Source organism: Ochotona princeps, chromosome 16 (assembly GCF_030435755.1).
Source record: "Ochotona princeps isolate mOchPri1 chromosome 16, mOchPri1.hap1, whole genome shotgun sequence".
In the NCBI taxonomy this organism is placed as follows: Eukaryota; Metazoa; Chordata; class Mammalia; order Lagomorpha; family Ochotonidae; genus Ochotona; species Ochotona princeps.
Window position 1 is genome coordinate 30,601,197 of NC_080847.1, and position 12,289 is coordinate 30,613,485.

General features: G+C 35.3%; 1 protein-coding gene across 1 annotated transcript in view; it reads left to right on the forward strand.

The window, feature by feature from the left end:
* Positions 1–12,289, forward strand: part of ITFG1 (integrin alpha FG-GAP repeat containing 1) — a 211,079-nt gene that overhangs the window by 106,052 nt on the left and 92,738 nt on the right. Inside the window, exon 10 of the mRNA XM_004583824.4 lies at positions 715–887. Within this exon, the coding sequence (XP_004583881.2) occupies positions 715–887 (173 nt within the window). The remainder of the gene's footprint in view (positions 1–714; positions 888–12,289) is intronic.

Consider the following 12,289-nt stretch of genomic DNA (forward strand, 5'->3'; position numbering starts at 1 on the left):
TCTTCAGGCTTCCTGCTTGTCTCATCTCTTCTGAAACTGAGCTTTCCAGTTTCAGGCTGCTGTTCTTTGAGGCACTTTTTGTAAAGCAACAGTGATTTAACCACTCTTCCACCCCAGCCTCATTTTATATTTTTTATATTTATTCTTGCTGTACATTTATCACAGTTAATGTTGCTCTGATAGGGGCTCTTCTCAGCCTGATGCCTTGTGGTTAGTGCCTTCAGACATGTCATAACAACACAGTACAAGTTTATTTGGGTGCAAAATTTTGAAATCCACACATAGCTTTTTCATAATATGTGTTTTCCATGGACTTTTGGGAGATTCTTCATATGAAAGAGAATCAAGGAGACTCTCATATTCTTCAGTTGGTCCTTTTGAAATGCCATCATTATTAGATAATGATGACTGATTTTTAAAAATACTCTTTTGAGGTTATAATTCATTCAGTGAGAATTTTAAACTGGACAATACAACTAGATGCATTTTAATATCAACTGAGTCGTAAACCCTCTGGCTGTGTACCAGCTGTGTACCAAGATGACTAGTGATACACTCTGGGACTACTTTTAAGTTGCAGTAACCCACCATTTTGTTCAGATCAGGGGTTAAAATGCTTATGTTGAAAAATTCTAATTGATGGTTTCTTTGGCCAATTTTGAATATTTATTCTAAGGTTACTGAAAATCTAATGTTCTTTCTCTTCATCCGTAGTGGGTTCCGGTCCTGCAGAATTTCAGCAATAAGGGCACACTCTGGGGCTTTGTGCCATTTGTGAATGAAAAACGACTAACGGAAATATCAATGCCAATTACCCTTCATATTGGAGATTACAACATGGACGGCTATCCAGATGCTTTGGCCATACTGAAGAATACGTCTGGAAGGTATGGGGATGGCATAGACTGGAAAACCTCCGTGAAGCTGCTTCTCTGAGTGCAGTCCCTTAAGTGAGGAGATGATGGGCTCAGTTACTATTTCTTGGTTTGATCCCTGAACTTCTCTCAGCAAGGAGCAGAGAGTTGCAAGACAAAAATGACCCTCTAATCTAAATTTAATTAGTTAATTTCCATTCAAAGGACTTGATCTTTAAAAGATATAAAAAAAATTGAAAGGCAAGTTACCCAATTACATTTAGAAACTAAAGAAAATGGTGGGTTGAAAGTTGACATACCATCTGTGTAACCTTGGAAAAGCTGACCGAAACTGTTCTTCTATAAAGTCAAAGCAATGATTGCACCTCCATTATGGAGTTATGGTCAAAATTAAATGAAGTGAAAGTGAATTAACTACCCAGTAAGATACTCAGCATGTACTGATTTGACTGAGAAAATGTTGTTTTGTAATAACACTGAAAATTCTAATGTGATTATTGTTATTTAGGATATTATCATGGATTTTGAATGCTGCAGCTACTCTTTTTTAAGTATAGAAGTATCAGTATAATTTTGGCAGATTCCATAAATATGACTGCCCCTGGAGATTAATAGCTTATGGTGTGATCAGCACATAACTAGAGGCCCTTATTATTTCTGACTCCTGCTTCATTTATCTCTCTGTGGTTTGTTCTGATCATGAAATCATTTCTTGACCCTGGAATCAGTAATGACTCAGCTGCACATTAACTGTCAGACTCATGATGCAATACAGTGTCCTCCAGAAAAAAAAAAATAAGACTTATACTGCTTTCAATAGCAATAATGTCTAGAAATCTGACTTTCAGAAAAAAGTGTATTATTAGTGGAAGATCTGTACTTAAACTTTTCTTGGGATTTTGCTTTAAGTCATAACAGCTCCACACTGTGTTTACAGAATTTTCCAGGAACATGATTTTCATGTTGTTACACTTTATATACCGATAGCTTATGCGTATAAAGTAAATATAATACAACCAAGGAAATATCTGAATTGAACATTACTATTATACATTTAGAATGTAGAATAGCATATGAAAATGCAAAATTGCTTTATTGTGGACTTTAGATCTATTCAGAAAAATATTAAATTGCTTCTTAAATAAATTTAGATCTGTGATTACTCATGTCTAGTAAAATACATGGATAATTTACAATTCACGTAAGTTGTTTGTCAATATTTTCTTTTTTTAATCATCAACTATTAATTTAAGCTCCTTTACTATTCAGTAATAATTTTATCAACAGCTAATTCAGCAGTGAACACTAGCTCTGTGAGAAGCATTATTATTAAATGCCATCAGACTTATTTATAATAACCTTGATACTTTTGTAAGAGCAACTACTTACAGTTTCATTTCTGTTCTCTTGGATTAGATGAATGTTGAGAATAGATTTCAGTACAGATATATCCATTCAACCAGTAGATGAGGAATAGTCTATTTGAACAGGAGACAGGTTGTGTCTAGACGAATTCAGCATGATGCTGCCTGGTAAGATCACGTACTGTTGTTGAAAAAAGCATTTTGTAATTTTTACCTGATTTCCAAGATTGCTATGTTGCTGATTGTTAGTGCTGGTTGATATTTCTAATTTCAGAGGATGCTATCTGAAGAATTTTGTTTCTATTTTCTCAAGATTTTGAAATTCAGATAGGATTAACTATGTGAATAAGAATAAGATCTGTAACATATTTTATGAAAAGAAATTCTGAAACCATAGTGTATTCACATATTTTGTAGTATTCCTTGTTTTGAAAAGAAGGGTTTGGGGGAGGCAGGGTGCTTGCTACTTGCTTTTTATTTCAAGCTAAATACTTAATTTGTCATAAGTTAGCCTTTGAAGTAATATTGTATGAAAAATACCTACATCATTGCATTTATAAAGACATTTTAACAGCATGAGTGAAGATCACTGTTTTACATTTGTGCCACTGCACTGCAGTATTGGTTTTGTATTTTTATCCTGTGCTTGTTCCGTTCCTGCTTGGTGGTCTCTGTTTATCATTTTCTGTGTTTCATCAGCATGGCTACGTTCTGTTTTCAGAATTTTTGACTCTTTAAGATAGGCAAATAGCATTTTTTCCAACAATCTATTATTAAACATTAATAAAAATGAAATTATGTTTTAGAAATTGCTTTTAAAAAATAACTTACAAAATAAAGCTAAAAAATATTTTATTTTGCAAATCTTTAGTTTGGAATTTAAAGCTTTGTTACAAAAAATTTGAGGATAAATTATAATGATGAGTATTGGTACTAATAATCTAATTAAACAATTGTCATGAATCATTTCTGGTCACAATTTTTAATTTTCAAAAATTACTTCAAAAGTAATACAAAAATTAAGGGTTTTAATTAAATAACTTCAGGCTCATCTTTGTAATACCAGAAATTTCATTTTATGTTTGCGTTAGGAAGAATTTTTCCATAAGTACTTCACTAACTGCCATAATGTCATAGGTAAAATTGGATCTAAAGTTAAATTTAGAGTTGCTGTTAGGGTTCTGTAGGGATATTTGACAAGCATTTATATTAATGTTCTAGGTGTTGCTAGGTCATTGTTTAAATTCAGAGAAGGAAAATAAATTGTATTTCATTTGTCATAATTATGTGTCTTGATTAACATGGTACAGTAGTCTAGACATATCATTTTGTCAGGCATTTTTACTTCATATTCCTTATTTTCAGAATTTAAAAATATTTAAGTCTGATTCCTAGTTTTTATTCTCATTCATATCACCCCCACATGCTATAATCAGGATATTAATACGTTTAAGAAGAGTATTATTAATAAATTACATAGTGGATGAAACTTTTAGCAAAACTCCGTGTCCTACGAAGATCCAGCCTTGATTCAGCTTTAACAACAAAGTTTTTGGCCGTGAAGGAGAGCCTTGAGCATCAGCCAGGAGAACATCCAAAACCTCTTTCAGAGAGCAGTAAGTGGCAAAATATTTCCTGTTAGCTAAGACCAGGGAGAAAACATCTTTAGCTTATAAAGTGATTTTAATAACATGCAGGTTTTTGTGGACTGGAATCGGCTGAGCATACATAATCTAAAAATCCTGAAATGCAAACTCCAAAATATTACAAAACCTTAAAGCTGTGTACTGATAAGACATCTCAAATAAGAAATAGCACACCATGAAACCTTATTTCACAAAAAATTATTTAAAATATTCTTTAAAATCCCCCTTAGGCTTTGTACATAAGAAGTAAGTATATAAAATATAAATGAATTGTTTGCTTAGACTTGAATTCCATCCTAAGTAATCTCATCGCAGGTAATGCAAACACTTCAGAACTTGAATTAAAAACACTTTCAGCTTCCAGTATAGTGAATCAGGACCACTCAGTCTACATTATTTTTATTTTATACATATGAAAATATCCTCTTGTCCAATATCACACAGCTGATAAGTCACCATTCAGAGCTCAAAATTTTTAGAATCCATGGAATAAGCAGTTGATGTAAACATTAAGATACCACTTGGGATGTCTGCATCCAAGCTGCTCCACTTCTGAGCTGGTACTTGCCAGGGAGGCAGCAGGTGATGGCTCAGGGACTTGGGCTCCTACAGCCCACTGTAGACCTAAGCAGCCGCCAGTCCAGGTTCCTGGTGCAGCTTCTCCCAGCCCTGGCTGTGGCTAACATTTGAGGAGTGAACCAGCACGTGCAATCTCCTCTCCCACTGTCTCTGTGAATTACAAACAAAGATAAATTTTTTGCTTTGTAAAAAATTTCAAAATCCAAACCTTTTCTTTCATAAAATGAAAACGGTATAGGCAAAAGCAAAAAGGAAATAAGCAAAAGTAGCAGATGTGGGGCAGAGGTTTCAAGTAGTGTTATGAACAGAGTGAAAAGTCACTCTGACATTAGGAAAAAAGGGAATAAGAATGAAAAATAAATGACATCCAACAGTTCCTTGTGTTGTAGACAGTAAAAAAAAAAAAAAAAAATCCATCAGTATATTCCAGAACAAGTGTTTCTCAAAGTTGCTTGCCATCAAATGGGATTATGTGGCTACTACTATTTAAATGTATCAGTGATACACACTCAAGTCACCATAAAATGGATAATGACTAGCAGCAGACTGACATCTGAGATTTTGTCAAGAGTAATTGCAGAAGACTTTCACTGATGATGTTAAATAATTGTCTATTCAGTTGTAATCTGTATTTTATTATACATTTATTTATTTATTTTTATTGGGAACTCAGCTCCACAGAGAAAAAGAGAGAGCAATATCTTCTGTCCGCTGGTGATTCCCCAAGTGGACATGAAGTCCGGAACTGAGCCAATTCGAAGCCAGGGCCTAGGAGCTTCTTCTGGGTCTCCCATGTGGGTGCAGGGTCCCAAGGCTTTGGGCCGTCCTCCTCTGCTCTCCCAGGCCACAAGCAGGGAGCTGGATGGGAAGTGGAGCAGTGAGGACACCAACTGTTACCCAATGGGATCCCAGCGATTGCAAGGAGAGGATTTAGCCAATAGGCTTCCACACCGTGCCCATAATCTGTATTTTTATCTGAAGCCTTGCTTTATAAAAAAATTTTAGCTTAGCATTGATGTCTCTGAATCACCAGGAAAAGGTTACATTATATTCCAGAAGTTACACAAAGCTGAGGAGCCTAAGTCTGTCTGAACATTTTCAACCACTTTAGTTTTTCATTTTCAGTGTGCAGTATATCAGATAGTTTCCTTATCACTTGAAATTAAATCAAATTGTAGCTCATAATTTCTGTTTGAAATGAGGTTATTCAGCATTCTTTATCATAGATGTACAAGTTTGACAGGCCTCCTTAATGGCAACAGAAGAAAAATATTACTTAAATATTCTACCTAGAAGTATTTCCTAATAGTTTTTCCAGATACGTTTGTCGCACATACTATATTAGTACTTCCATCTGTTCAGATGCTACTAAGCATAGCCTGTTTCTAACATTACAACTTACAACAAATGTCTTCTGACCTGAATCGCTAACTGATTTTTAGGTACTAAACAATACCTCTAGGTAGATAAATTACCTACAATCACAGCTTGTTGAAGATCAGAAAATGCTTCAGTATGTTTACCAAGGATATTTGATGAAATTGCTGAATAAGTAGAACAGAAACACTTGGTTTATAAGTTACTAAATTTAACCATACTATTCATTTTATTGCTGAAGTTCCTAAAATTGATGCTGCCGCCTGAGTAAGAAAATGTGATGTGATTTTTTTTGAAATCAGTTCTTCCAAGGTAGAATATCTTGCATGTTTTTTACTTTCATTTCACTTCATTGATGATCATAGTATCTTGCTTGTCCAATAACATTTGCACTTCAAATGAAGGAAAATATTAGTCTAACATAGTGTGCCAACATAAAATGATGCCAAATTATATTTTGAGAGCTTCTGACTCGCTGCCTCAGCAGTGACAAACAGCACATTCTACTGTGCCGGCTAGCCTTTCTCCAGATTCTCCTTTAAAATCTGTAAAGGTCCATTTTTTTTCTGTGATAAGATTTTACTAATGAATCACATGCTAAAATTCTTCTTCTTTTAAACATTTATTATTACTATTATTATTTTTCCAGGATGCAGTTTTATAAGCGTTGGTATTCTTCCCTTCCTCATTCCTTTTCTTCCTCTCTGTTTTTCCCTCCCACCATTTCCCGCTGTATTATTACATTAGTACAGTCCGTCATTAACAGTTACAAGTTTAGCACTCTGCTGTTTAAGTGTATCATGGCATTGTAGACATAGGCAATGGTAGAAAATCTAGAATTATCAAGGTATTTTTAACCAGTTTCATTAGTAGTCCTCTTTTTATCTGGAAGTAAAGATGCATACTGCAACGTACCTTCACTTCCCAGTAGGCTAATCTCCATTATACAGTCCATCTATGAGAATATATGTAGATACTTGTTTACCGATAACATCAATTTTCTTTCCATTTTGCATGGTGGTTGCCTTATTTCAAAGAGAACATATGGTAGTTGACCTTTTGGGACTAACATACCTCACTTAGTATAATGGTCTCCAATTGGGACCATTTTGTTTCAAATAGTAGAATTTCATTCTTTTTAATGGCTGTGTACTATTCTGTGGCGTATATATGCCACAGTTTCTTGTGATCTGAATTTAGCACAGCTAAGTGTCTCAGTATAAGGTCAGCTGTCCATAGAAAGAGGAACAAACTGCTCTCTATCTGTAGACCTGTGAAACTAATAAACCAGTTATCTGCTTTCAAAAATATAGTGATGTGTTAAGTATGGAGCAATAGTTGTAGTTACTCACCTTCCAAAAGGGAGAACATTAATGATACAAGGGACACTGGCCTCAGTTTCAAAATTCAAGGCACACTCCATTAAGTACATTTGTATTGTTGGATATTTCACTACTTCATGTCCTTTCATTGAAAAAGAATCTTTTATGTATAGATATAAGCTCCTGTGTGTCTTCTGTTGACTGCCAGTGTTAGAAATGTTCAGCCACCATAATTCAGTGAGCCAATTTCTTAAATAAATCCCTGTCTCTTGTGTCTGTCATCCAGTGCTTCTGTTTGCCTGGAATAAACCTCTGGCTTACTTCCATCAGCTGGACCCATGCTTGATTTATCCTTGGAGTATTCCTTTTTTGTTGGTTTCTTTTCATGAAAGATATAAGCACATTTACACCTGCATAAGTTTATCAAGCTATGTACAGAGTTTTTTGTAATCTGACAGACTTCTTTCCTTTCATTCTGTGCCTGTCACTAGCAATGTTTCTGCTGATATGACTTTCTCAAAAATGTCTCACTTTTCTTTCTGTATCAGAGGACTGCCATTAATTGGAGAAGTAGCCTCAGAGTGAAAGAGACTCTTTCATCTCTTGATTCACTCCCAAAATGCCCACAATGTCTAGTGCTGGGTAGGGCCAGAGCCAGCAGGAAGAAATGGAAAGGCTGGTCAGGACTTAAACCAGACATTTCGACAGGTAATGCAGGTGTTCCAAGTAGCAACTTAACCCACTGTCATTCTCTGTTTCTATTTTCTCCTGAGAAAGCTGACGCAGCACAGTAAGTTGTATACCAGTTCAGAGACCTCCATGTGTGGTTGAATATGCTGAACTTTGGTCTTTCCAAGGCACTGACAAAAGATTGTCAAGTCATGTCCTTGACTTTGTCCAGAGCATGTTTTCTTGACAATCCCTTCTGTAAGTTTTCACCTTTTTCCTGTAGAAACCAAATATTTCCAAAATCAAGCTCTGATACTTTTTTGATGAAAAATGCTTCCTTCAGTTTCTCTCTTTCTCTCTCCTCAGTTTTTAGTACAATGAAACTATACCAACCTTAAATACTTCACTTCTGTTTATAATTCTGCTTTTTATATAACTGTAGGACAAATCAGCAAAGCTGTTTTCACTAATAAGGCTGTTCTTTCCTCTGGTTTTCAATAATGTGTTCCTTATTTCCTTTGATCTACTATGAGCAGCACTTATAGTATCTGTATTGCTACTAAGAGTCATTGTTAGTTGAGTTAGTGGAGTTAGTTGAGTGTGGTCAAGTTAGTTGAGTTCCTGGCACATATATGGGAGACTTGGCTATAATATCCAGCCTCTGGCTTCTTTCCAGCCAAACTCTGACTGTTGGCAGGCATTTGGAGAATAAATCATAGGGTAGGAGTGCTTGTTTGCACTCTTTCTCTCATTCTTCACTCCCCGTATCTTTGAAATAAATAAAAATTTTAAATGAAATGTTAAAAATTTCCAGGGTCCAGCAACCGTCAGCTATGCCAGAATCCCATGTGGGCACTGGTTTGAGTCCTGGCTGCTTCACTTCCAATCCAGCTTCCTGTTAATGGCCTGGGAAAGCAGTGGGAGGTAGTCCTGGTGCTTGTGCCCCTGCACCCACATGAGAAAGTAAGAACAAGCTTTTTGCTCTTGGCTTTGTCCTAGCCCAACCCTGACCATTGCGGCCACTTAGGTAGTATACCAGGAGAGGGAAAATTCATTCATTCATTCTCTCTCGCACGCTTGTTCTCTCCTTCTTTATGTCTCTGTAAGTATAACTTTCTAATGAATAAATAACATTGATGGAATCACATGACCTGGGTTGAAGATTTAATTTATAAATACAAATAGAGTGGTTTTGATAAGGCAGTAGACACTGATAAATAGAATAAGTTAGAGAAGTACAGCCAACTGATTTTTTACAAAGAGAAGATGATCTTTACTAAGTGGTACCACAACAGCTAAACTTTATGGTGGGAGTAGAGGAAGAACGTTGTCCTAAACTTAGCACCATTTATGAAATTTAATTCAAAAAATTAAATTTGAACCATAAAACTATAAAAGTTTTGGAAAAGAAATACAGAAAATCTTTGTGAACTAGGGTTAGTTCAAAAACTCTTAGACACAATACCGCACAGTCAATATAACCAAAAAAGAAAATAATGACAATGGTTTAAATTGATCTTTAGCAAAAGATCACCTTGAAAATAACTACTTAGAAAGCTAGGTGTCATAACCTAGCAGATAAAGTTCTCGCCTTTAATGTGCCACAATCCCATATGGACGCCAGTTTGTATCCCAGCAGCCCCGCTTCCCATCCAGCTCCCTGCTTGTGGCCTGGGAAAGCAGTAGAGGATGACCCAAAGCCTTGGGTCCCTGCCCCCAAATGGGAGACCCAGAAGAAGCTCCTGGCTCCTGGTTCCTGGCTTCAGATCGGCTCAGCTCCAGCCAATGTGGTCACTTGGGGAGTGAACCATCAGACAGAAGATCTTCTCCGTCTCTTCTTCTCTCTGTATATCTGGTTTTCCGATAAAAATAAATAAATTTTTGACCAAAAAAAAAAAAAAGAAAAGAAAAGAAATAACTACTTAGAGAAATCCTTACTTTTTGATTAGGATTGCTTCAGATTATTCAGATATTTCTGAAACCCCCGTAAGTCTTGTCTTCTCTCTACCTTTCCTTGTGTTTTTCTTATTTACAAGAAAAAAAAAGTCTGTTAAGCACTTAACAATTCATACACAGGAACCCCATTGGTAATCTCTTTTATGAAGGCTATTTTAAATGGCGAGAGAAGACAAAACTCAGACCCATAAATGTACATAAACTTTAGCTCCCCTTTATGAAGTGGGACAATGAGTGGAAGCTAATTACATAAAGCTTTATTTAAAAATTGAAGCAAATTTCTGCTGCCTTATTCTATATAATTGAGTGACAATGTTAAAGGTAGACTGCTTGCTAGGGGTACTCTTTCCAATTATGGACAATTCTGAGCGGGAAATAAAATCATGCCCTTTCCTCTCCCAAGTATAAGAGCTAAAATAATTATATATGCTTATACATCACACACACTCTTAGGAAAATACTGAATTAATTAATATTTTCTTCAAAACACATTTCTGTTACTACATCTAACATTTGTGTACCTGTTTTTCAAAATCATTATGCACAAGCATACTGTGGAATGTACCTGAAAAATGAAATTAAAACATAGCTGGTTTTATAAATTTGCATAGTTTTTTCTGCAGATTTTGAAATAGTCTTGTATTTTACACTAAGTCACACCTGAACTGGTTCATCACATTTCAGTTCTTAATAACAACTTGTGGATACTTTGCAGTTTATTTTGTTGCAAGTTTGGACTAAGACTTCTTACATTACATTGCTATTATCATTATATTGTAAATATGTTTTTATTTAATTTTTATAATTGGGAAAAATACGTGCATCGAGTGTCTATTTTGATCTGTGTGGCTCTGTTGCATATATAACCTGGCATTAAATGTCTGCCTTTGTATATAAGGCACCATGATTCTTGGTATAAATAGTATCACTTCTTATGCAATTATAAAGCCAGAGATTAGAGATGATGATACTTAATTTCATTCTCTAAATGCACAAAAAAAGTGAATACAAATTATTTTATATATAGTCTGATGTTTCTTGATCTTATTTAGGTAATAATAATATACCTTATAGTCATCAAAATATTTTCCCATATTTCGCCACACAACTTTTAGGATTTTGCTTTTCATGGATAGGATTTTGCTGTAACAAAAGATGTATTTTTGTACATTGTATCCGGGAGATCTGCTTGTGTTCTTTTCCTCCCGGCCAGCTCCTTGTCCTGTATTTCACCAGTGGGTTGCTTTTACCCAGTGTGTGCGACACCTGTGTTGTACGCCAAGTTTCTCTTTGAACTCAGTTCTAATTCTGTCCTTTCTATTCTGCAGCCTTACTTTGTCCGTCTCTGCACTAATTCTATCTGAATTATGTTCAATCCAAAATACTGTTTGATATTAGATAGGGAGAGATGGTCCTATTGTAATTTTTTTCTTCAGAAGAGTGAATTCTTAACCTTTTTTCTTTTTTATTCCACTTAGGATTGTTTTTATCTGAGAAAGAAAAAGACCCTCTGTTTATCATTAATTTGGTTCTATTAACAGATTAATTTGTGAAGAATTTACATATTTGTGATGAATGTTCTGGTTGCTAACATTTATTCACATTTTATTTAAGTATTCTTAATTTTTAGCACTTTCATAAAATCCTTGCACAGCTTCCACTAAATCTTTCCTAAATATTTTAAGAGATTCACTGTTATTACTGATAACCTTATTATATTCTCTAAAGATTATTATTGATATATAAAAAAGCATGTATTGCTGGTCCTGTATATAAACTAAAATTGAAATGTCATTGAGCTAATCATAGGTTGTGGTTAAGAACTTGCTTTTTTTTTTTTTTTAACATACTGGTTACTCAAAACCATGTCAATTCCATAATGTTGCAAATTGCTATTGATGTTATATTGAGACTCTTAATTGACTGTGATGATATTATACCAGCTCTGACTTCGGACCAGAAATGGTCTCCCCAAGAAACTGTTCAACCCATCTGGACAATAAGTAGCTGGACTCTATGCTTGGTATACGTTTGAAAGGAAGGAATCTTGATTGAATTTGAACTGTAATACTGCATCAAGGTGGAGGAATCCACCTGGGGGGAAGGGTGGTGGGATTCCCAGAGCCTATGAAACTGTCACATAATGCAAAATAATTAATTAAAAAAAAGGCATGCATTGCATGTTTGTGGATTTTTCTTTAATTATTTGAGAAGCACAGACAACTCCCTTCTAGCTACTCACGCTCCGGGTCCCTGCAGCTGCTGGGACTAGCCCAGGCTGAAGCCCAGAGCCAGGAACATGTGGGGCAGACACCAAGTCTCTTGACCCATCACCACTTCAGCAGGAAGCTGGACATTCTAGTATGGGACGCGATGTCCCATAATCACTAGATTAAACATCATCCCCAGAGGCGTTTTTTTCATATGTGAAGTTTGTATTCATCATCGCTGCTCCATTTTCTTATTTAAGTAATTTGTACATTCTTTTGGATTTCCTGTAT